Here is a 24083-nt window from a genome sequence, read left to right on the forward strand (position 1 = left end):
TCTGGTTCTTTTGTCAATCACCTTCAATCTGTGCTCTTTGGCTATTGACTCTTCAGCCATTGTAAACAGTTTATCTTTCTTTATCTATCTAAACTCTTCATGATTTTAAATATCTATATCAAACTTCCTCTTAGTCGTCTCTACTCCGAGGAGGGCAATCTCAGCTTCTCTGTCTATCTACCTCACTGTAATGCCTCATCCCTGGCAGCATACCAGTAAATCTCTGCAAAGTGTTCACGTCCTTCCCAAAGGTGGCACCCAGAAATGGATAAAAAAAACTCCAGGTGAGAGGGAACCAGTGTTCTATACAGGTTCAACACAACCTCACGAGACCTGTACTCGAGGCCTCTATCCACAAAGCCCAAGATCTGCTAACTGCTTTGTTGACCTGTCCTGCACCCTCCAAACCCTTTGTACTAACCACCCCACATCTCCCTTCTCTCCATGCAGCCCACAAAAAATTGCACCATTTAGCCCATATTGTCTCTCCTCATTCTTCCCAGTAAAATGCATCACCTCACACACATACAGAGCTCCGAATTTCACATGTGACTGCCCATTCCATCACCCCATCCAGGTCCTCCTGAAATCTATCACTTGTTTTTAACCATACTTCCAGGCTTTGTATCAGCTGTAAACCTTGAAGTTGTGCCCATAAAAGGTTCTGAAAGGTTTTGTTCAGTCTCAGACAATTGGAAGGGAGAGAGATAGAATCAGTGGCAAGGGGACGGAGATTGTGGCAGTAGCCAAAGGAAATGCCTTTGGCATTCCCAATATTTAGTTGGATGAAATTTCTGCTCATCCAGTTCTGGATGTGGAACGAACAGTCTACAATTTAGACAGAGTGATCAATAGAGGTAGTGGTGGGTATTATCAGCATACATGTGGAATCTGACTCTGTGCTTTCAGATGAGGGGCAGCTTGTAGATAAGAAATAACAGGAGGCCAAGGGTGCTGGAATGGGAAGAGCAACCATTATTGGTGATTCCCTGGCTACGGCTGCATAGATAAAAATGGAATTAGGCGAGTGCAGTCCTACCCAGCGGGATGATAGTGGAGAGCCCTTGGAGGAGGATAATGTGGTCAATCATGTCAAAGGCTGCAGAAGAAAGAAAGATATGGGGGGGGATAATTTATCTTTGTCACTGTCACATAGGCTGTCATTTGTGACTTTGGTAAGAGCTGCCGGTACACGGGCAGAAACCCGATCGGAAGGTTCTGGGAAAGGTGAACATGAATTTCGGAGGCAACAGCATGCGCAAAGACTTTGGTGACAAAAGACAGGTTGGAGATGGGTGGTAGTTTGCAAGGACAGAGGAGTCCAGGGTTGACTTTTTGAGGAGAGGTTCAATGATGGGACTGGAGAGGGGATCATCATCTGAGAAGAGGAAACATCATCAGCCAACATAGCAGCCAGGAAAGAAAATTGGCTGGTTAACAATTTAGTGGGAATAGGGTTGATGGAGAAGGAGATAGCTGTCACAGTCAAAATGAGTTCAGAGTGGGAATGAAGAGAGAAAGATGCAAATTCAGGGTGAGGGCAGAAGGGAACCTGAAAGGAAGTTTGGACCAATGTGTTATTAGGGAAAGGGAGGAAAGTAGCAAAGGCAGCTAATTTTCACTAAGATTGGGATCATCCAAAGAAATCCAAGAGTTCCTTGCATTTGTTGGGTGTAATGAAAATGAAGTTATAGTGCCTTGCAATTTCATTAATTATACTCTATGTCATTATGTTTTCTGTGAATGTTAAATAGAAATTATATCCATCTAAAAAGTTATGGACATTCAGCACTAAAGCAAAGAAATAAAAATCATTCAATTATTAATTGAAAGATAACAAACTATTGCAGAATGTTAGATCAAAAGATCAAAATAAGCCTTTAAATTTCAAATGTTGTGTACTCATACCAAATTGGACTTGCCCTGAATCAACTTGTCAAATACTGCATTGTTTAAACTCTTACTTGCTGGGTTTTTAAAAAAATAATAGAGCAAAAGGAGAACAAAAATTATTTTTCCTACCTTTGATACACTTTATTTCGAACACCTTTTTGGAAGGCCAAGAGATAGTTTCGCCCATCACCAGAGAAAACTTCAACTGCAATAGGCTGAAGGAGGGATTCATTTGTGAGAGAGTACAACAATTTATCTAAGTAAGCAAATAATAGATTGATCAAGAAGGACATGATTCCAACCTGTAGCAGATAACGTCTCTTATGCACTTCTTTGATGTCCTCATAGGCAAATTTACTGCAAGTCCTCTTCAGCTGACTCTGTCCTTGCCGTGCTCCTCTGGGTATAATAGGCTCATGCATGCTAGAAAAGTCAGAGAAAAAATAAACTAAAACTAGGTGTGACGGAGTTTGCTTCTTCTTGAAACAGATCTGCTGAATTTATAAATCACACACCCCTTCCCTCCTTCACCAAGAGTGGTGTTGACCCCAGTAAAAATTTCATGTGTAATACCTCACAAACAGAATGTTTCACTGTGGCGCAAAGAATGATTCCTGAAGACGTTGTTTTATTAATTAATTTAAATTAGTGAAAGACTTCACTAGCCACACTTGGTAACTCAACCAAATCTCAGTTTCTGTTGAGTTACTGATCACAACAGAAGACATTTTAATTAGCCTCAGCATCCCTGGCCTACAAAGCAGAAAAGCACCTAGGGTTCCTGTTCCAGTTTTTATCCAGTAAATCCTGCTGGAAAGTGTGTGAGTGAACTATAAGGATTTCAGCAAGGCTTTTGACAGGGCTTCACATGGCAGATTGTAAGAAAAGAAAGAGCCCATGGGATCCTACGGCAAGTTGGATCCAAAATTAGCTCAGGGACAGGAAGCCAAGCGTAATGGTCACCAGGTGTTTGGTGACTGGAAGGCTGTTTCCAGTCGGGTTTTGCAAAGCTCAGCACTCAGTACAGAAAAATCTCTGTTATGTAGCGTGCTCCAGAAATGGGAGGTGTCAGTTAATCAAATATGCCAGTTAACTGAGATGTAAGGTGAGTTCTGCACTTTCATCCAATGAGAAAGCTCCAAGATGATCTCACAGGTATTGAGGTCTCATGAGAGCTGTAGGTGCGTGCAAATAGAGTCAGTGGTGACGAGGGGAGATGGTGCTGCAGAACAGCGGAAGGCTGAAATTGACGCTAGGACAGGCCATCAAGAACTATTACAGGTAAGTTTGAAATGTCCAATGAAAAAAAACAGACCTGACCCCAGAATTCTGGTTTGCAGAGTGCTGGATAACAGAAATTTTACTGTATCTTGGTTTTCACGGTACATATTAATGATGCAGTGTGGAGGCAGCCATGTTTAACAAGTTTTCAGTTCATATAAAAATTGGTTGATCGTGAGGAAGAAAGCTGTAGACTGCAGGAAGATATTAATGGACTGGTTGGGTGGGCAGAAAAGTGACAAATGGAATTCAATACAGGGAAGTAAGAGGTAATGCATTTGGGGAGGGCAAAAAGGCGAAGTACATAGTAAGTGCTACGATAGTATGGAGGAGCAGAGGGATCTTGGAGTGCATGCCCACAGATCCCTGAAGGAACAGGGCAACTAGGTAAGGTGGTTGAGGCGGTATATGGTATTTTTTTCCTTTATTAGCCAAGGCATAGAGTATAAGAGCAGGGAAGTTATGCTTGAATTGCATAGGCCACAGCTAGAATACTGAATAAGGTCTGGTCACCACATTCCAGGAAGGATGTGATTGTACTAGAGAGGGTACAGAGGAGATTTATGAACAAGTTGCCAGGAATGGAGAGTTTTCACCACAAGGAAAGACTAGAGAGATTGGGCTTGTTTTCTTTGGAACAGAGGATGCGCAGTGGAGACTTATTTGAGGTGTCTAAAATTATGAGGGGCCTGGATGGAGTGCATAGGAAGAGAGGTCAATAACCTGGGGCATAGATTTAAAATAACTGACAGAAGGATTAGAGGACAGGAGAGATTTTTTTCAACAGAAAGTGGTGACTGACTGCCAGAAAGCTGCGTTTAAAGTATTTAAAACATATTTGGCTATGCACTTGAAGTGCTGTAATTATAGGGCTATGGACCAAAAGCTGGAAAGTTGGATTAGGCTGGATAGCTTTTTCAGTGGCGGACAAAATGGGCCAAATGGCTACCTTTCATGCTGTAAATTTTCTATTTATTTCTGAACATTGGCTGAGGACAGGATCAAGCTCAGGTGTATTAATATTTCCTTTGGTTAAATAACCTGTTATAAGTTCACACAAAAAAGCAGGCAACATTGGCAAATCACTAGTTGGCAGCTAGGGCTAAGAAGGCCATTCTCTAACCTGAATGAATGCCTGCTGGAAAAAGGAATAAATTAATGAATAAACTACATTCTAGATTCAAAAAAATACCACTACACAAAGTATCTGATCGTGCACATAGAATTCATGTCAATTCACTATGAACAGCAATATCAAATGTGGGAATACTAACAACAGTAGAGATTAAAACTGGATGAATTCCATAAGGTGATGGAGACCAAGAGAAGTATAAATGAGGTATAGTGTAAATCAACACATTTCTTTTCAAATTCACAATGTCATCTCATACATATCATTCTAGGAAACCTGCAAAATTGACCAACTGATTGAGAAGAACAGACAGATCATAGCCCAGAATTACTTACGTACATATTGAACTTTTAAATAAGAAATGTATAAAGAAGGACATAAAAGCAAAAGCTGGCTGAGACTGTAAAGTAACCACTTGCTGGAAAATCCCTATGTGGATTACACTTGACCAACTAGTCCAGAGAATGGGATGTCACAACTAAGAAGGTGCCAAGACCTACTTCAGACAGAGACACTTCAAAGGAAAAGATGCAATGCAAAAATTGAACTGTAATTTCCTGTGGTTGTGGGAATAATGAAGGCTGATTACCATCTCAGCAGAAACCATCTCCTGTGAGTTCTATCCCAGACTGATAATATGAGTTGAAAGGAAAGCAGATCTTGGTGATAGGCATGTTTGTTTTTTCCCTTCCAGGGGTTAAAAAGCCAATTGCAACCCTAGTCTGTGTGTGTTAGTTTTGGTGTTCCAGGCCTGGTGTGCGAGGGTGTGCTGTGAAGGTCACAGCTGAAGAACATCAACTCAGCATCCCTGTCTTGCAGGTAAAAAAGTCTCTCTCTGATTGCTGGAAGCAAGTCACAAGTCAGCAAAGCCATAGTTGAAAAAGAAACAAGACAACTCCTTTCAGCTAACCTGCAGAACCAAGAATCTCAAAACCAACTGCTCAACTGCCCAAAGTCAGCTCTACTGGAATCATCCAACGTTTCATCATCCACTCCTCATGGACCAGCCAGAGGCTGACTCGTATATCTTTTTAGCTTTTATTTCTGGACTCACTTCTCATTTCTAATCTGTATGTACGTGTGTTGTATTTTAATTAATTTTTCTCTTGCGTTTTAGTAACTATTAAACTCACCCTTTCTTTAACTCAAGAAAGCCTGGTTAAATTGGCTCCTTTTAAAACATAAATATATTTGGACTGGGAAAAGGTATCCACGAGGGAAGGGATCCTTTTTAAATTAACCTTGTTGTGACCAACCAAGGAGGTTGAATAAAAAAAGGGAGCCAGTTCATCCCTCCTCACCCAGGAGCATAACAATTTGGGGTATCTCATTCGGGATCATAAATTGGGGAAACCTCGCTCGAGGACTTTTCATAAGACACAACTGCCATAAAGCTTACAATGCCAGAACAGCCCTGAGATAACATGAGAAAACAAATTATTTCACAGCGCTTGGAACTTAACTTAGGAGCAGTGTTGTTAGAAGATGGAATTCCGCAGTCTGCTCACAGCAAGAATAGACTACAGGCAGGGCTGAGCTAAGAAGGGCTAGACCATGCTGAATTTTGTCAGCAAACATTGCAACACTGGCCCTCAAAACATTTGTCAATGTCTTATCAATTACATTGTTAAGGTTTATTAATGTCAATTACATTGTTAAGGTGAAACAGGGAACACATAAATAAGGGAAAGCTGGAACACTGGGGAGATGTGTGGAGTGTTGACACTGAACAAAGTCAATAAGTTCTCTCAGCAAGGAAAGATTCTGTGTTTTAGTTTTGACTTCACCATCTGGTGTGGATCCAATTACTAACATTGACTGTCAGCATGAAATGTTGGTGGTTGACATATATGTGCGTGGATTTTTGGAAATTATAAATGCCATTAAATTCTTCCCTACAGTTACATCCATCATTTATTGATAAGTGTTAGGAAAACAGCATTGAAACTGGACGTTTTTTAAAAAATGAAGAATTGTTATGCTTTACTTTGTAGAGAAAAAGTAATTTTTTTTTTAAAGCAACAAAAATTGTTTTGCAACAGGCATGTAACCAGAGATCCTATAGGATGACTAAAGGGAGAATGCACATCGAAGCTAGTTACCAACATTGACACTTTAGCACCACCATCTCACTACAGATCAGCATTAGTGCTTTCCTCTTATACGACAGCATACAATCATGAAGTGGAATAAATAAGAGATCAGAGAATGTAACTAGGTTTTAGCATGTATAGAGCATTAATCTAATACTCTTAAACAAGGATGTCCCCAATCCATAATTTTAGTGAATGTTTTTGAACTTTTACAGAAAGCAGAATAACTTACTGCTAGTAAATAGAGAGTTGTGGTAAAATGGCAGTAGTATGACTTTAGTGAATAGTAGGGGTGTCAAATCTCCATGATTGTCCTGCATTTTCCAGGAATCAAAGAATAATATTCCAGACACTACTACAAAAAACAGGTGAAGAAGTCATTAAAGCATTAAAGTTGTGTTTTTTTGTGTTCCTTTGAGCACTTTTATTAATTAAAAATAAGGAGCTGGGGAAAGCTTCATGACTGTGCTGGGCAGTTAGTGGTCATATGGTAAAACCTCCAGAAATATTCACAACCAGAGCTGACAATCCTAGTGAATGGTCAACATGAAACCTATAACACCTTTTTTGGTCATTAGTGACATCTCTATGTTTATGACGTTGACTGTGAGGCTTTATAAGATGGTTATGTTTTAAACCATCTCTTTTAATTCAAGGTTAAATGGAGCATGTGACTTCCTACTAGTTCTGCCCAGTGATAAGATGATGTGACCTGGTTGCAATAAGGACAGGGGGCACAGGTAATGCCTTATTGAAACTCAAGTGTCAGATTTAATACCTGAACATAAAGGGAAAGGCGCTGTTCTTGGTATTGCAGACTTATAGACTCTCAGGTAGTCTCACTCAGAAACTATGAACAGAGAGAGAGCGAGAGAGCACAAAAGAGAGAATCCCAGAGGGAGGAACAGGGAAACAGCAGCTGTTGCAGTCCTCAGGGGAAAACGCTATTCTGCATTAGCTACCAGGCAGAATGCGGGTAAGAGCACGTTCTCTGATCAAAGAAACAGAACCCATAGAAATTTATAGACATTGGAAGATTCACCCTGGCTTGGCTGTGAGAAGCCATCACTGGAGTGGGCCTTGATGCTGGAAGTCAGTTCAGGGATTCTCAGAAGACTGTGGGGAATGACTTTCACAGGCACTGGACATTATGACCATGGAATGGGGAGAGGCGAGACCTGGAAACTGGGAGTAACTTTGGACTGCTTCCTGTAAAGGCTACAATTCTGCAGAGAGTATAGTGTAATGTATAAACGTGAAGTTGTCATGTTAAGAAACTAAGAAGGAATACCTATTCTGTAATTTAGAGTATTGGTTGCCTAAGTAATTTTCAATCATGTTTGATTTTAGTTTGTTTATTACAGTAAAAATCTTAAAACTTGAAATCTTGTGTGATTCTTTTAAGTTGGTCATTGGTAATTCAAACCTCTTTTTATAAATTATCAGACTCTATGGGGATCGTGACAATAAACTCAAGTAGTTTAAGATAACAAGTCAGTTTTACAAATCATAGATAAAAGGCGCTGTAATGCTAGCTACTTACTCAGATAAATAAATGAAAATGAATGAAGGCAATGTCCTTTTAATAGGCATATACACAATTGGAAAATGGAGCAATAAATATACAAATTAGAGATTACAGTAAACAGTCAATACGGCAGCCAAATAAAAGAAATATACTCACTTCAGAGGTAGTGTCTCAATGTCACGGATCTCCCTAGTGGCAGTCATTGTGAAGCCATCAATCACATAGAAATGCTCTTTACCAAACAAGAGGAGTCCTTCACTGGTATCCAGCCCCTGTACTCGAGCACATCTGTACATGTGCTGAATCTATAACAGATCAGATACACATTAGTGTTCTTAATTATCTGACAGCAAAAAGTCATTTCATAAATTTGCCATTAAACGCAAGCACCAGTCACCATTATGCATCATTATTACATTAAAGCTTTTAAAATTGATATTTAACCAAATTCAATATTTTCCTTTTTCTACAAATGCTGCCTGCATGATTCCAGCATTTTCTCTTTTTATTTCAGATATCCAGCACCAGCAATGATTTGTCTTTTGCAATAAAATATTCTAGAAAAAAACTGGAAAAGTTAATGCTCTCAGTGAATATAGATACTTACACAGCTAAAATTTCAATTAATTTAATTTATAAATTAGTTGATGAATCATCATTATGGGTGCTGGCACATTTGAGTAACGAACAGCTCTGTGACTTTCAGCTGGAATTACAAGAAGTGCTCCAGATCACAATCCTGATGAACCCTTTTAATGCTGCCTGATTAATCTACCCATCCTGGTAATTCACATATCCCATTGTAGAAGTGACTATGTTCATAAAATAAATTGTAATCTCCCAGTGCCTGCTGAGAATGTAATTTGGGAAATGACGGACACAGAAGACTAAGATTTTCCATCTATTTGTAGTTTTTAAAAAAAGTTTCTTGATATGTACTTTTAGTGAGTAAGGCTTTACACTTGGAACTCAAATTGGCAAATTTGATTACTTATGAGGTCATGAGGTTAAAGGGAAATTTGCTAAAAGTTGTAAATACATTAAGAGGAGATATCTTTCCCAGTCACTCAGCTATCCCTTATTACCCTGTTTTCTGCTTTACAACTACTAATTAGGGGTAGCTTGAAAGATTATTTTCTATTCCTATCCTTTATACTTGCTTGCTACATTTCAAAGTCCATTCATACATAGATAAATTCTACATTCAACTGCCTTTGATGTCATATCTTTACTTTTGACCTCCAATGTTGTTTTTCCATTCTCACTGTGTTGGTCAGTTCTATAAAAAGGGCTCTCACTAGACATTAATAGTTATGACAAGAAGTTACCAAATATACTTCTCTTTGAGATGTTAGCTAATTTGTATACTTTCAGCATTTTTTTTAGCTTTGCATTTGCAGCATTTTCTATTTTCCTTAATTTGTGCAAAACTTCCTTTAAAATTATGACATTCCACTGCAGTATTTGACAAATGAGTACAACTGCACACAATCTACAGACCCTTTACAAATAAACTGCAAATAAAACAAAGCACTTAAAAAAGAAAAGCAAAATACTGGAGAATATATTGGAGAAAGAGAGAAATAAATCAAATCAATTTGAATGTGATTAAAGATCAGGGTTATTCATATTGGTACACCTACAGCAAAATATGTTTACTTTGGCCTGCCGATCCACTTTCCACTAAAACAATTTTGACATTAACAACGCTATATATTAAGACACAAAGTAGTTAATTTAATTTTTCAAATGAATTTTAGAACTTCATGAAATGCAGTATTTCTTAAGAATCTTGATAGTGAAAATCCTGGTAATAGGACTGCTCATGCTTTTGAAAAATTCTTACTTCCTGTCACATTTCTGTTTACGTACTTTAACCTGTTTCTTGTGATAAGAAATTAAAGGTTAAAAAGTTAGCGATAGCAGATCATCTGACATGTGTTTCCTTGCCGAAGAAGGTGGTGAGAAATAAACATCCTGATTTTGTTTTGTAAAGTGTGCAGAGTGTTCAGTAACAGTTTCATGGTTCTAAAGGAGACAAGAAACCACTCAAACTTTGATCCTGAGCTGATGATATCCTGATGATGAGCCTGCTCTTTCTCCAATCTCCCCACCCACTGTACCTGTTTTTTTGGGGGGAGGGGTGCGGGGGTGGGGAGGGCAAAGAACAGCTAATCTTGCCAACTTCCTTCTTGTCCCACTCACCTGCCAACTCCCTCTGTGGACTTTGCCAGAGGGTCAATAATCACGGCCTCTTGCATTTCCCTCCAAAATGTTTATTCACTTGTGGATGAGGTCTTTTCTATCCATGGCCTTATTGTGAAAGATTGCAATGACATCATGGCCTTGGCGGAAACTTGGCCCACAGGTGATTATACTATGCCGCTTACTGAAGCCGTTCCATCAGGCTAGATCTTTCACTGTCTGCCTTGTCCAAATGTGGCCCTCATCACCTAAACTCCTCTTGATCTGTCACTTTGCTCCTCTGTACCTTCTCTATTAAGCACCCTTCTTGCTCTATCATCCACCTAAGCCCTGTGCTGTTTCTCATCAAGATATCCTCACTACTTTCTTCCTACAGCATCAAACAACTTTCTGTTGTGATTTAAACCTCCATCTCAACTTATTTCGCTCCCTTTCCTCTGAGCTCACTGTCCTCCTGACCTCCCTTAACCTCTTCCTCTGTTTTAAACACTGGCACTCATATTGATGACTAATCACTCAACTATCTTACATGTCCTCTCTATTCCCATTGTCTCAATCACAGACACAGGCAAGGGCACCTCTGATCGCTTCCTTGTATCCCTCACTACTCCTCCCTTCCAACTGCACATTTCTTCCATGTCTGACTTTCAAACTTCCATCTGTATAGCCCTGGCACCCTCCCACCTTCAATCCCTTAAATCCAAGAAGGTGCAAACCTGGATGTATAATGATGCATAAATAGCTTGGCCATTCATTGCCAGATCTGGCTTAACTAAATCAAGCACTATTGGATCTTGCGTCCTCCACCAAAACTGCTTACTACTCCAGAGTCATCCTGGAATGCAGAGAAAACTCCTCCATCTCCTTCAACATCCTCCCCAATCACCTCCAAAGATAATTGCAAGAAGCTCATGGATTACTTTAATAAAATTAAAATTATTCATTCAGCTGCCTTGGCCTAGGTCAAGGGGAAGGGTGCAGTGGCTCTACCTGCCCTAGTCTTTAATTTTTATTCTTATTTAGTTTATCTTCTTTATTTTTATTATTCTTTTATGGGATGAGGATGTTGCTGGCTAGGCCAGCATGTATTGCCCATCCCCAATTGCAGAGGACATTTAAGAGTCAACCATATTGCTGTGGCTCTGGCAAGGCCAGAACGGCAGATTTCCTTCCCTAAAGGACATTAGTGAACCAGATGGGTTTTTACGACAATCTGCAATGGTTTCAAGGTTAACATCAGATTTTTAATTCCAGTTTTTATGGAATTCAAATGGTGGGATTCAAACCCGGGTCCCCAGAACATTACCCTGGGTCTCTGGAATACCAGTCCAGTGACAATACCACTATGCCACTGCCTCCCTTCTATCTCTTCTTATGCTCTCACCGAGCTCAGCTTGTCCATAAGGCCCATCTTCTGCTCTCTTGACCCTTTTACCCATTAAACTGAACACCCAACTTCCCTCTTGGTCTAATGATATTGTAAACAGTTAGGAACACTAGGAGCAGGAGTAGGCCATCCAGCTTTCAACTTTGCTCTGCTGTTTAATTAGATCATATGTCATCTGCACCTCAATTTAATTTTCCCACCTTTGCTTCATTTCCCTTGATATCCTTACTAAACAGAAGTCTATCCATAAAAGCGGATGCTGGGAATTTGAAACAAAAACAGAAAATGCTGGAAAAACTCAGATCTGACAGCATCCATGGAGAGAGAAACAGAGTTGATGTTTCGAGTCCATATGACTCTTCTTCAGAGCTACAGAGAAGTAGAAATATGATTAAATTTATACTGTTTAAGGGGAGGTGGAGCAGGTGAAGCTGGATAGAAGGCCAGCGATAGGTGGGAGCAAAGGAGAGACTGACAAAGTTGTCATGAACAAAAGGACAAAGGGAATGTTAATGGCAGTGGTAAGGGCTAAAAAAGATGCTGATAGTGGCATTAAGGTAAGAAAGCAAGGGCCATTTGTTACTTGTTCATGTTGTTCATCTCAGAGTGCTTACCCTTGTCCTGCTATTATCACATTCTGCTTTCTTACCTTAATGTCACTATCAACACCTGTTTTTTTAGCCCGTACCACTATCAGTAACACTCCCTTTGTCCTTTTGTTCATGAAGTCTATCCAGCTCTGTCCTGGAACCTCCTATTCTTATCATATCCACCACCTTTTTGTGGAAGGGCTCAGATTTTTACTACACTGTGAAAAAGTGCTTCCTGATTTTGCGCCCAAATAGCCTACCTCAAATGTTAAGATTATGTTTCCTTGTTTTTAATTTTCCAACCTGAGGAATAATTTTGCCGTATTTACCCAATACTGAACCGAACACCTCGCTCAGACCAGCCCTTAATCTCTTATACTAAAGGAAATAAAAACAAGGCTAATGCTATCTGTGCTCATAATTTAACCCTGTAAGTCCTGGTATCAGTTTCCTCTTCTCAGTCCTGTCCTCCTCCCATTCCCAATCTGCTGACATCAACTCCTCTACAAAAACAGCCTTGACTCCACTTTTCTTGCAAATTATAGCCCCATCTCCAAACTCCCTTTTCTCTCCAAAGTTCTTTGAAGTGTTATCTCATCCCAAATCCATACCCATCTTTCATGTAACTCTATGTTTGAACCTCTCCAATCAAGTTTCTGCCCTTGAACAGCACAAAAGCTCACCCTCTTGGCATTTCTTCACAGATGAAATTTTATTTAGAAAGTTGTATTTTTTTTTCTCATCGGTTGCAGGCCGACTGGTGGCTAGTCAGGCCTATCTGTGACCAGCAAATTCAGCACAAAAGCAGCCCTAATCAAAATCACAAACGAGAGCCTCCATGGCTGTGACCATTTTGCAAGATCCTTTCTAACCCTTCTCAACATGTCTGTGTTCTTTTATCACACCAAAGAATATTCTGCAATGGTTTCTCAACCTGTTCCATTATTTCTGGTGTCCACAGTGATTCTCTCTTTAGATCTCTCCTATTTCTCACCGATATTCCGCCCTAGGTAAACATCAGTGAAAATGTGATATCAGTTTCAACATGTATGCTGATGGCAGCCAGCAGTACCTCGACCCCTCCACTGTGTGTGTGATGTCAGACAAGACCTGCATGAGCTGCAATTTTCTCCAATTAAACTTTAGGAAGACCAAAGCCATTATTTTTGGCCCCTTCCACAAATTCTATTCCCTAGCCACCGATTCTATCTTCTCCCTGCCCGTGTCTCAGCTTGAAAAATACTATTTGAAACTTCAGTGTGCTATTTGACTCTGAATATAGCTTCAGACCCTATAATCTGTCAAACAAAAATGCAGGCTGCTTGCAGCTCCATAACATTCCCTGTCTTCATCCCCATCTAAATCCATCTGCTGTTGAAACCTCATCCATGGTATACCAATGGTCTCCTGATACATGAGCTCCTCCAAAGCTCTGCTGCCGGTATGCCAATTGCGACAAGTACTGTTCATCCATCACTCTGTGTTCACTGACCTAACAGTCCCCTGGTCGATCAATGCCTCAAGTTTAAAGTGATCTTTTATGTTCAAATTACTCAAGCCCTTGCTCTTCCCTATTGCTGTAACCTCCGCCAGCTCTGCAGCCCTCCAAGAACTCTGCGGTCCTCGAACACAAGGCTCTTATGCATCCCCCGTTCTCTTCACCACACCACTGGTGGTTAAGCTGGCATTCCCTTACCGTAACTCTCTGCCACTCCATCTCTATTCTACTTTAAGACGGTGCTTAAAACCCGACTTCTCTAATCAAGTATTTGGTCATCTTTCCTAATATCTCTTTTTTTTGGCTTGGTGTCAATTTTTGTCTGTTTCTGCTCCTGCCAAGTGGCTTGTGAGTTTTTCCTACATTAACGGTGGTGTATAAATGCAAGTTGTTGTTGCTGTTTTAAGAATTCCAAGGCTGCATTTATTGTCAGTAATGTTTTAATGTAAATTTTAGATCAGGGCTTGGCTACCTTCATTCATTCCATCAAAATTGTGCCGCTCATGCTTTCTCCAGTCTTGCCTCTTGCACATAAAGGGTGATTGTCTCTATCAATTTAGAACTTTTTCAACAGGAAACTGCATATCAAAAGATAGGTGAAGAGAAAGAAATAAAAATAATAACCAGATCTGACTTATTAAAAACAAAAGTGTTTTTTTTAAAAATCTTGTAATTTTGAAGAAATTACATGCTATAGTCAACATTTAAAACACAGACTATAGCCTGTATAACAATTGAGCATCACTTTCTGTCCCCTATAAAGGAAACATGGAAGATTCTGAATATGTCATTACATCATTACTATTTTCACAAATGCCATACGCTTTTGGCTGCATATTGGTGTGAACACTCCTGAGTGTTCTAAAGTAAAGTAGGAGATGGTCTCACACTGCTCTAGGCAAGGTTGGAGTGGAGCTCTAGGATGTAGTCAATTGGAACTTTAGACTAGTTTAGTAATATATTTTTGATTCATGTTATCCCACCAATTCATTCTCAATCTTAAAAATTAATTGACCAAGGTGCACTGCAAAACACATCCATCTAAGGGCACATTTCCAGAACCTTCTGGTTAGAGTGGCCAGAGTGCAATGTGTAGTGGGCCACTGCTAACAGCGCAACTTAGGTTTGCTTGCTGCAGATTGGTATCTGTAGTATTACTGCATCCCTAAACACCGCACAGGAGCAAATTCAACTACACTTAACAATATTTTCAAGTTGAGAGCTTTAGTAGCCACTGTGGTAGTATACTGTTATGGAGTCAGAAAAGGTTGGGAAGTCAAGAAACCCAGAGAATACAATGTTAAAAGTGAAGCTGGGGAAGGCTGAGCAGGCAATGTTGGGGAGGGTCAAGAAGGGATGCCGCTTTGTGTGAAGAAACATAATGGATATATCAAGGTCTGCTCAGAAAAGCCAATAATCTTCCCTAGATGAACTGAAGATGCTCATTTTAATGCATTAAATCCAGCCAAAACTGATTCCATTATGCTGACTGGGCAGACAAAGTGCATTTGTTATAAGTAGATCACAGAGTATTTATAGTTTTTTCCTTTGTTCATGGGATGTGAGCAACCCCAATAAGGCTAACATTTATTGCCCATTCCTAACTTTCCTTGAAAGATGGGGAACTGTCTTCTTGAGCTGGTGCAGTCCAGATGGTGCAGGAACTGTTAGGGCGTGAGCACCAAGATTTTGACTCCGTGACAATGAAGAATCGATGATAAATTTCCAATCAGGATGGTGTGTGTCTTGGAAGGGAGCTTGCAGGTGGTGATGTTCTATGCGTTTGCTGCCCTTATTCTTCTAGATGGTAGAAGGTGTGAGTTTGGAAGGTGCTGCATGGTACATACTGTATGTTGCGCCGGTGGTGCAGGGAATGAATGTTTAAGCTGGTGGATGGGATGTCAATGAAGCAGGCTACTTTATCCTAGATGGTTGAGCTTCTTGAGTGTTGTTGGAGCTGCACTCATCCAGGCAAACTTGAGTATTCCATCACACTCCTGGCTTGCGACTTGTAGGTGGTGGCAGGCTTTGGGGAATACTTGCTTATATAAAACAGGGCATTGCTTTTTTAAAAGAAATGTTTTCCATACTGTCACTGCTGATTTGATTACAATTCTAGCCTAAAGTCAGAGGAGGTTATTTTCACTGAAGTCAACCGAAAAGAAAACCTTGTGGAGTGTGTAACCACCAGCTGATCCACTACTACAAGCTTTACAACCAACAAAAGTGAAAATTGCCCCTTTAAACTGCTATAAAATATTTCTGCTGAAGGGTCATGAGGACTCGAAACGTCAACTCTTTTCTTCTCCGCCGATGCTGCCAGACCTGCTGAGTTTTTCCAGGTAATTCTGTTTTTGTTTTGGATTTCCAGCATCCGCAGTAGTTTTTTGTTTTTATAAAATATTTCTCTCCTATCCTGTGACGCCAAGGAAAAAATGTAATTTCTTCCTCAGGGCCTCAGTAATAACACAGCTGCCATTTGAAGTCGTTTGTTTCACTAATCATTAGATATTAATGATATCTATTCTAACAGTGGTATACATTACTTTCTAGGTATTAGGGTCACGGGACTGCAGTTACATTGATCTGGACTAGAAAGGGCTGAAATTCTAATTTTTGATCGTACTTAACTTTTCTATTTACTCAGTTACTTGCTGCTTTACTCAGAGCTCCCAGAATCTTGAGTCGTCTTTCAAAAAACTTTTTTATTTTAACACAAGAATTTAACCATCTTAGTTTATAAGACAAATGGATCAAGGCACTGTACCTTTTCCCCCTCCTCTAGTAATCGTAAGAGAGTTTGGTTGTCTGTCTTCTCTTCTTCATCCATTGAACTTCCCTCAGAGATCTGGTCAAGGAAAGGTTCTGTGTTGTCTTCATCACCACCATCAGGGGCAGAACGTGAACGTTTCAGCGGAGGTTTCACAATTCCTAAACAATTACATTTTACATTAATCTATAAGTTTAATGAAAATATACTCAATCTGAACAGGTAACCTCTGAAAAGAATGTCCAAATCCAATTTTACTTTTAAATAACTCCTATTTTGTAAACATAATTAGAAAAATTGCCGTAAAATATTTATTGCTGTAGTGCAGGCTACGTGAACACCCTCATTCATATATTTGGATAATAATTTAACAGCTATCTTTTCTGTAATTTTTGTATTCTTCCACAGAACGTCCCTGGGTCACTTATCACAATTGTAAGTAGGTCTTTGTTAATCATCCAGGCTACTATCAGCTTCATAAATCTACTTTGACAGCTATAGAAGTGTATTAAACTGCAGGGGCTTCCTGACAGGTCAGTAGGCGAAAACCATGCAGTTTCACGATATAAACACATTTGGGTGGACTTTTGCCTTTAGCTTAAGAGCTACTGATAAGAATTGCCTGGTTAATATTTATCCTGGATGCTTAGAGCATCAGAATCTAGTTTTAAAGGGTTAAAGCAATGGCAAGTTTCATAAACTTAGTTTTTATTTCCTTAAGTTTAGAAGGTTGAGGGTTCAGATTGAAGGACCTAAATAAAGCCCTTAAAATGATGAGGCGATTCGATAGAGCTGATAAAGTGAAAACATTTCTCTGACAGGGAAATCCAGAAGGGGCAATAATTTTAAAATTAGAGCTAGGTCATTTAAGGATGCGCCTTTTCACAATGTTATTTAACATCTAGAGCTTTCCCCCCAACCCAGCAAAAGACTGGAGATGCCAGGCCCCCTGATATTTTCAAAGATGAGATCAATACGTTTGAATAGGCAAGGATATCAAGGAATATGAAACAAAGGTGGGTAAATGGAGTTGAAGTATGTTATGACCACAGCCAGTGCTAATTGCTGCGCAAACCAAATCCCAGAGGGAAACCTGGCTTACAGGCCACAACCGTTTTTTTGTATGCTAATAACAGGATGATGATGGACCAATCTCAGGTATAAGAGGTCCAGTAACACTTTTGGGTTTTTAAAAATTTAAAATTAAAGTTTTATTAACAAGAAAACTTAAACACACAAATGCACAGTTACACAATTAAGGTTAGTCTTACAAAACATTCCCCCAAAAGACTCTACTTGGTGAAACCCACAAGTGAACACTTTCCAGGCAAAACTCCTTATAGATATTTAAATATGAAATCCAGTCATATCACACAAGGCAGACTGTTGTACCTTCAATAAAGGTGCACCACATGACCTGTACCCTCCTCCACTTTGCTATGGAATTCACTTCAGAATAAAACTGCTTGCTGCAACCCAAGGCTTCTAAACAGTTCAAACAGCTACAGCCATCTCCAGCTTAATGGCTCGAGAGCTATCCAGCTCAATAGCTAAAAATCAGCTACCCACAGTAACTCTAAAATACCATCTTCCCTTTCATCTCAAGTCCCATTGTTATCATACCCCTTTGAAACTCAAACCCTTCCAAATAAAAGATCTTTCATGTTTCCATCTTGGCTTTGCTTTTGGGTCAATGAAAATATAATACCTAATATTTACCTATGGAATCCTGCAAGATGCAAACATTTTCCTTGTTACCTCCGATTCCCCTTTGAAATTCAAACAACCTCTCAACTTATCTAAAAATGCAAATGTTAGATCTAACCTATTTACTTGTACCTCAAACTTAACACCTTTAATCTTATCATGTTTCCAAACCCCAGACAGCCTGATTCCTATCAACCTCTTTCCAACTTAATTAAATCACACACACACAGACACCCAGCCTTGAACAACATGATAGTCCCCCAAAATATTTTTAAAAAAATCTATTCGCACAAACACAGATCAGCCATGATTTAATTGAATGGCACAATTACTACAATTTTTTTAGTCAATTCCAAATTGGTCATACTTCTGACAATTGATTGCAAATTTTAAATATATAATTAACAAAACTAAATACTGAAGATCACTTTCTATCGAGTTACAAATTATTTCCATTCTGGCAAATGGAATGCTTGCATTTATCAATGCACTGTGTCATTGGACTAGCTTAAGATGCTTCACAGAATTGCCTTTGTAGTGTGATAACTGTAATTACATAGACATGTCCTAGCCCAATTTGAGATGGTGGGGTATGTCACGAGAAAACACACATTCATCATTTGGTTATATTACAAACAATACATAGCTTTGTGAAATTACAGCAATGTTATTTTTTACGTTATGAAATGGCTGGAACGTAGTCCCAGTCCTGCTGCTAAGGAAGCTACATACATATCTATAGGTTGCAGATAATATAGTGTATTAATTAACCTTTGACTCTTGCAATTGTATCTTCTCCATGCTCAGGTTCATGCTGGGTGGTTTCACCCTCCGAGCTCTCTTCAATTGTATCTGGGTACATGGTAGGATTTCCAGCAGACAGCCGCATGTAGTATTCTTTACTGTCATAGCTTATAGCTCTACGGTAGCGAGCAGGTTTCTATAAAATCAAAATACATAATGTTTCTATGTACTAGATCTGATTTTTTTTAAACAAAAAGTCCTGAGCCTTGCTAATGAGATATCACAACATATCAAATGACAGACATAAAACGTGTTTGCAGTAGTCAGCCATAGGCTTATGATGTGTGAGGAAGACAATCAACTGCCAAACACACGAATATTCACAAGTGCTTTATGCTGAATATTATTTTGGTAACATGCTTGAGTAACTTATGTGCCTTTCTTTGTGGAACAATAATTAAAACTGAAGTTAAGAGATATAATATAAAAACTGCTTGAAAATTGTGTATAAGTTAGAAAAATGCTGTTATATTTTATCTTTTTTGGAGAGAGGTAGGGGAGAAAGAGAGAGGAAGAAAAAAAAGGGCTGACTCAACTCAGACATTACATATTTCTGCTGACACTTGGTTTGAAACAATGCAGCTTAAATCACGAGGCCACAAAAATAGCAATGATGTTATTTCAAGTGCTAGGGTGAGACTCCAGCCCAAGAATGCCTGTTAGTGTGCAGTATAAATCAGTCTACAAAGATCTATTTTGGTGACAAGTGCAAAGAAATAACAAATCCTGTCGTGAAGAGTGAATCATCATCTTATAGCTCAAAAAGATGCATCAGGAGAAGCCAATCAGAAAGCTATGTCACAATGCCCATCATGCAGGTTCATTCGCTTTCATTTCTTAATGGGCATAGCAACCATTGCTCTTGATATTTTTTTCTCGATTACCTTCTCAGAAACCATATTGTCATCATCAAACCAAGGCACCTCAGGCAGTTTACTAGCGGTGACCGACTAAAACAAGGTATTGAAAATAATATGGGAAATACTCATCAGAATTTCAGCACAATGAAGTAACTATATTAAGTACAGATATACACAGTTAATATTACAAGTAGGTGGCAGTGCAGTTTAGAAATTACTTTTGAAAATTTATTATGTGAACTCAAAAGATGAGCAGGTTTCATATGCAGCACAGTACCTGAAACATATGTGCCACACATTTACAACTTGTAATAATGGAGTTATTACATTTCATCGACAATACTGAACTTGCCCAAAGTGAACACTAGAAAATCATAATCAACTTCAAGTGCAAAAGAGCTTTATTCTAACATATTGGCCCAGACATTGCGATCCCAATAACGGTGAACATTGGCACTGCAACTTCCAGGAAGCCGACTTAAGGGCCAGAGGGAGCCCACTTTGGAGCCAGAGGAGGAGCTGCAATTAAAACTAAATGAAATAAGGATTGAAAATGATTAAAAATCACATGAAGATATTAATGCATAAAATGTTATTGGAAATTATTTTAATTTGGACTTGTAGTAGGGTTTGTGGGTATGAGTGTGTGTGTGTGTGGCTTAATTGGATTAAAGCCGGCTTGTCTGGGTGCTTTGATGTATAGTAGCTTTGAGATGTTAAATAGCAAGGTAAAGGATGTATTTGCATTTTGTTGAATAAACCATTTAAAGACAGCGGATGAAATCTTGCACCTAGCTAGGAGACACCAAGCAATATGTTTATATTACTGATAAAATTGGTACTATGAAAGAGGTTTTATTGTTAGAAGAGGTGGAGTTCAAAGGGCCTGGTGATACAATGAGAATTTACTTTCAAGGGGAAGGCTAGGTATATACAGAAAAGAGTTTTGTGTGTGAGTCAGAGGGATGTCACCTGCAAGCCCACAACTGTGTGAAGGAACCAAATTGAAAGGAACCTCATTTTGAATTTGTATGATAAAATGTGCTTGGCCTGGGGTCTGTTTAAGTCTATGGGTTATTGTTGCCTGGGAGTGATTAATTTGGGATTTTGTTTAAAAGTTATTATCGTAGTAATTTGTAGACATGTATGTGTTTAAATTTGTTGTTAAATTAATAAATGTTGAACTTATTTTATATAAAAAAACCCTCTTGAGGCTTGGTGGGTTTTATTCCTGAATTCAGAGCTGCATCTCAAACATACCAATTGAAAATATAGGTTATGACAGTTGCTTAAAGTTTCCCTCTGGGATTTTAAATAACTCAGCCTTCACAAACTGCTGTGTCATAACACCAAAGGTATGCAGATGGACCATTACTTCAGAGACTGTCATTGTGATGAAGGCAGACCTCAAGAGGCATGTCTTCAACTCGTGACATCAATGGGGGTGCACTCTGCCAGGAATGCACCACTCCACTAGGCCTCTCCTGTCCATTCGCTGATGGATCCATCCTGCAGCTGGGAGAGCAAACTGTAAGCAGGTCTGAGTTTAAGATTTTATTGTGGTAAGATTTAGTCTGCCTACTTCACTTGACAACTTTGTACCAACACCTTACCTAAAAGAAACCATTTTGTGATTTGAAAACTTGCTGCCAAACTATGCAGGGGTTGCTAGTATGTGGAATTCTCTTCTCCAGAATGCAGTGGAGGCTGGGTCATTGAATTTATTCAAGGCTGAGTTAGGTTTTTGATAAACAAGGGAGTCAAGGGTTATGAGGGCAGACAGCAAAGTGAAGTTGAGATCACAATCAGATCAGCTATGATCTCATTGAATGGGGGAGCAGGCTCAAAAGGCTGAAAGGCTTACTCCTGCTTCTAAAGCCTATGTTCCTATGTTCTCTCGAGGGCCGAGGTAGAATTCCTGCTGGCATGGACCCTGGATAGTTCAGTTTCCTTCTGAGACAGAGGCAAAATTCCTGTCAGTGAGAAGAGTTGAGGGTGTTTTCCACTTCTGGAGTGGCCATCCATTTGAAGTCAAGCAGTCTGTAGTGTATAAATCATAAGTATACCTTTTTGTTCTTTTGCTACTTTAGTTAATTGATAAGTGTATTATTTTATTTTATCCTTTATTAAATAAACTTAGATGTTATTTGCTAATTCAGAGTGAGAGTCTTTGTCTGATGGTTATACCTCTGTCAAACTGAAGGGTTTAAAGGGTTAATTTGGGATCCAGTAATTGGGCTGCATGCAACTAAATTACATCAGTCTAAATTATCAAAGCATCCTCTTTTAAAGCATACAAAATTCCCACTGCAGTTGACAAGAAAGTAGCAACATAGCTTTACATGCAGTCAGAGGAGTACACACGCACTTCGCCGCTGACTGCAAAATCCAGTCCAAAGTGTTTAAGATGCAACAGTAAATAATTGTGCTTACCTTGTTCATGTAAGTAAAATAAATCATTTTTATAAAACTGTTACCAAGATCATGAAAGTCTTATTGAATTGTTTAGGCAGCTAAACCAATGATCAGAATCAATTCTGATTCTGGCTTCATATATTAAATTATAATGTGATCTACAGATTCAGAGAACTAGAAAAGAGCTTCAATCACAGGGTACAGTAAAAAAAGGGAAACAAGATTAGAGCCAGTCCTTCCTTGTACAAATAACACAGACCTCCTCACTATTGCCTTAACCATATAACCAGGTCCTAGAGCCAAAGAGCAGATGTGAACATTATTTGTAAATGCATGTATTGCTTCTGGCCACAGCTATGGTAAAATAAAACATACAACCTTAAAAATCAGTTGTGATCTAAAAAAATAATTGACAGTTAAACATCATTAACTGCGATATAGCCTTGTGAAATGAGAAAAAGAGTGTCAGTTGCAGAGCACCGTAACTTGAATTCCAAGTAATAATTAAAATTTGATTTATAACATGTTTAGGGAACTAGAATTCTTACTGACATACACAAGAATGTTAAATACTGTGCATTTTAATTATCTTGGCATAACGCCTTATGTAAAGATGCATACTTGAAGATATTAACCTATACAAGGTCTTCATTACCCCATTCATGAAAATTATATTTGGAAAAGTGTCCTAAGATTTGTAGCTGAGATTGCTCTTGAGTAGGCCAGACTTTCGTTATCATATTAAGAGACTGGTTTTGTGTTTGACACAGTAATTTAGCAAATTAATCTCAGAAGAATAAACCACTATAGTCTTGAGTCTTTCACAATGTTTCTCAATATCTTATATTTAAAAATAAACAAAAAATGTAAATTAATGCTCAAATGTCACTGGCAAAGAAATGTTAAATTCCATTAATGAGAAAATATTCTTTCAATGATAAACAGCTATGGTTTACAGGGCAATTTTTAATAATTTATGAAGCCATGCAAAAAATATTTGTTCCATTTCAGCACCAGCTTCTCAAGACTCACCAGCAGACTGGTAGACTCCTGCTCATTTTCTGGCACATATGGATAATGTATATAAAACATGTCATTCCGCACCATCTTCTTTCTCATTCGGCAGGGTCCCTCTGGCATTTCTAACATCCATTTATCGAGATGTGATCCAATTGGAGGCCCCCATAAGCCCCTCTCTCGCAATAGCTCATACTCTATCTGAGCCCATTCTTCAGTTACGTACTTCAGGGCATTTTGCTGACGCTACAAATGAGGAAATTAATTGTTAACTACAGTGAAGAGGGGAGAGAAAACTATAAAACGGTATATTGCCATACATATACATATATTTTAACATATTGATAGTTACCAGATATGTCAACACAAAGTAGTAATATAAAATTTCAGCTCAATAGTAATTATTTTTCAAAATGTCCTGTCCGCGATAATCTAAGCTTGACAGCATAATTCTTTAAATTCCATCAAAAGAAAACCATGAGATCTGCAATTTATAAAGAATTGATCATAAACAACTTCAATTAACTCAGTCAAAGGGAAAATTAAAAGCTACATGCCTAATACAGCTGCTAGGACCTAATTGTTAAAGGTAGTAAATCAAACGTTTCAGTCACTGATCATCAGTATACAATACAATGATTTTTAATCATGTCACTGCTGGTGTTTTCATTGTATAATAAGCTGCTAACTCACAATGACACAGAGTTCTTTTGATGTGCAAGTTTTCTAGGAGAAAATTTGTACTTCCTTTTCTTACTGATTTTCTCCTCACCTTTCCTCTTAAAAATGTTATTTGGATGTTATGATATGATTTCACAGCTATTTATTATCCTTTGGCATCATTCTCAAATAACATTGTCTGAGTGTCAATCTTGATAGAGAGTGGTGGTAGATAATCCAAAT

At 38.8% G+C, this 24083-nt stretch overlaps 1 protein-coding gene across 1 annotated transcript in view; it reads right to left on the bottom strand.

The window, feature by feature from the left end:
• The window catches only part of wdfy3 (WD repeat and FYVE domain containing 3), a 405362-nt gene that overhangs the window by 74811 nt on the left and 306468 nt on the right, over positions 1–24083 (bottom strand). Inside the window, exons 42-48 of the mRNA XM_078543892.1 lie at positions 23196–23426; positions 19773–19838; positions 18856–19024; positions 16375–16538; positions 8084–8232; positions 2196–2316; positions 2023–2108 (exon numbers count right to left, since the gene is read on the bottom strand). Coding sequence (XP_078400018.1) covers positions 2023–2108; positions 2196–2316; positions 8084–8232; positions 16375–16538; positions 18856–19024; positions 19773–19838; positions 23196–23426 — 986 coding nt within the window. The remainder of the gene's footprint in view (positions 1–2022; positions 2109–2195; positions 2317–8083; positions 8233–16374; positions 16539–18855; positions 19025–19772; positions 19839–23195; positions 23427–24083) is intronic.

The sequence above is a fragment of the Cetorhinus maximus genome, chromosome 1, assembly GCF_964194155.1.
Source record: "Cetorhinus maximus chromosome 1, sCetMax3.hap1.1, whole genome shotgun sequence".
In the NCBI taxonomy this organism is placed as follows: Eukaryota; Metazoa; Chordata; class Chondrichthyes; order Lamniformes; family Cetorhinidae; genus Cetorhinus; species Cetorhinus maximus.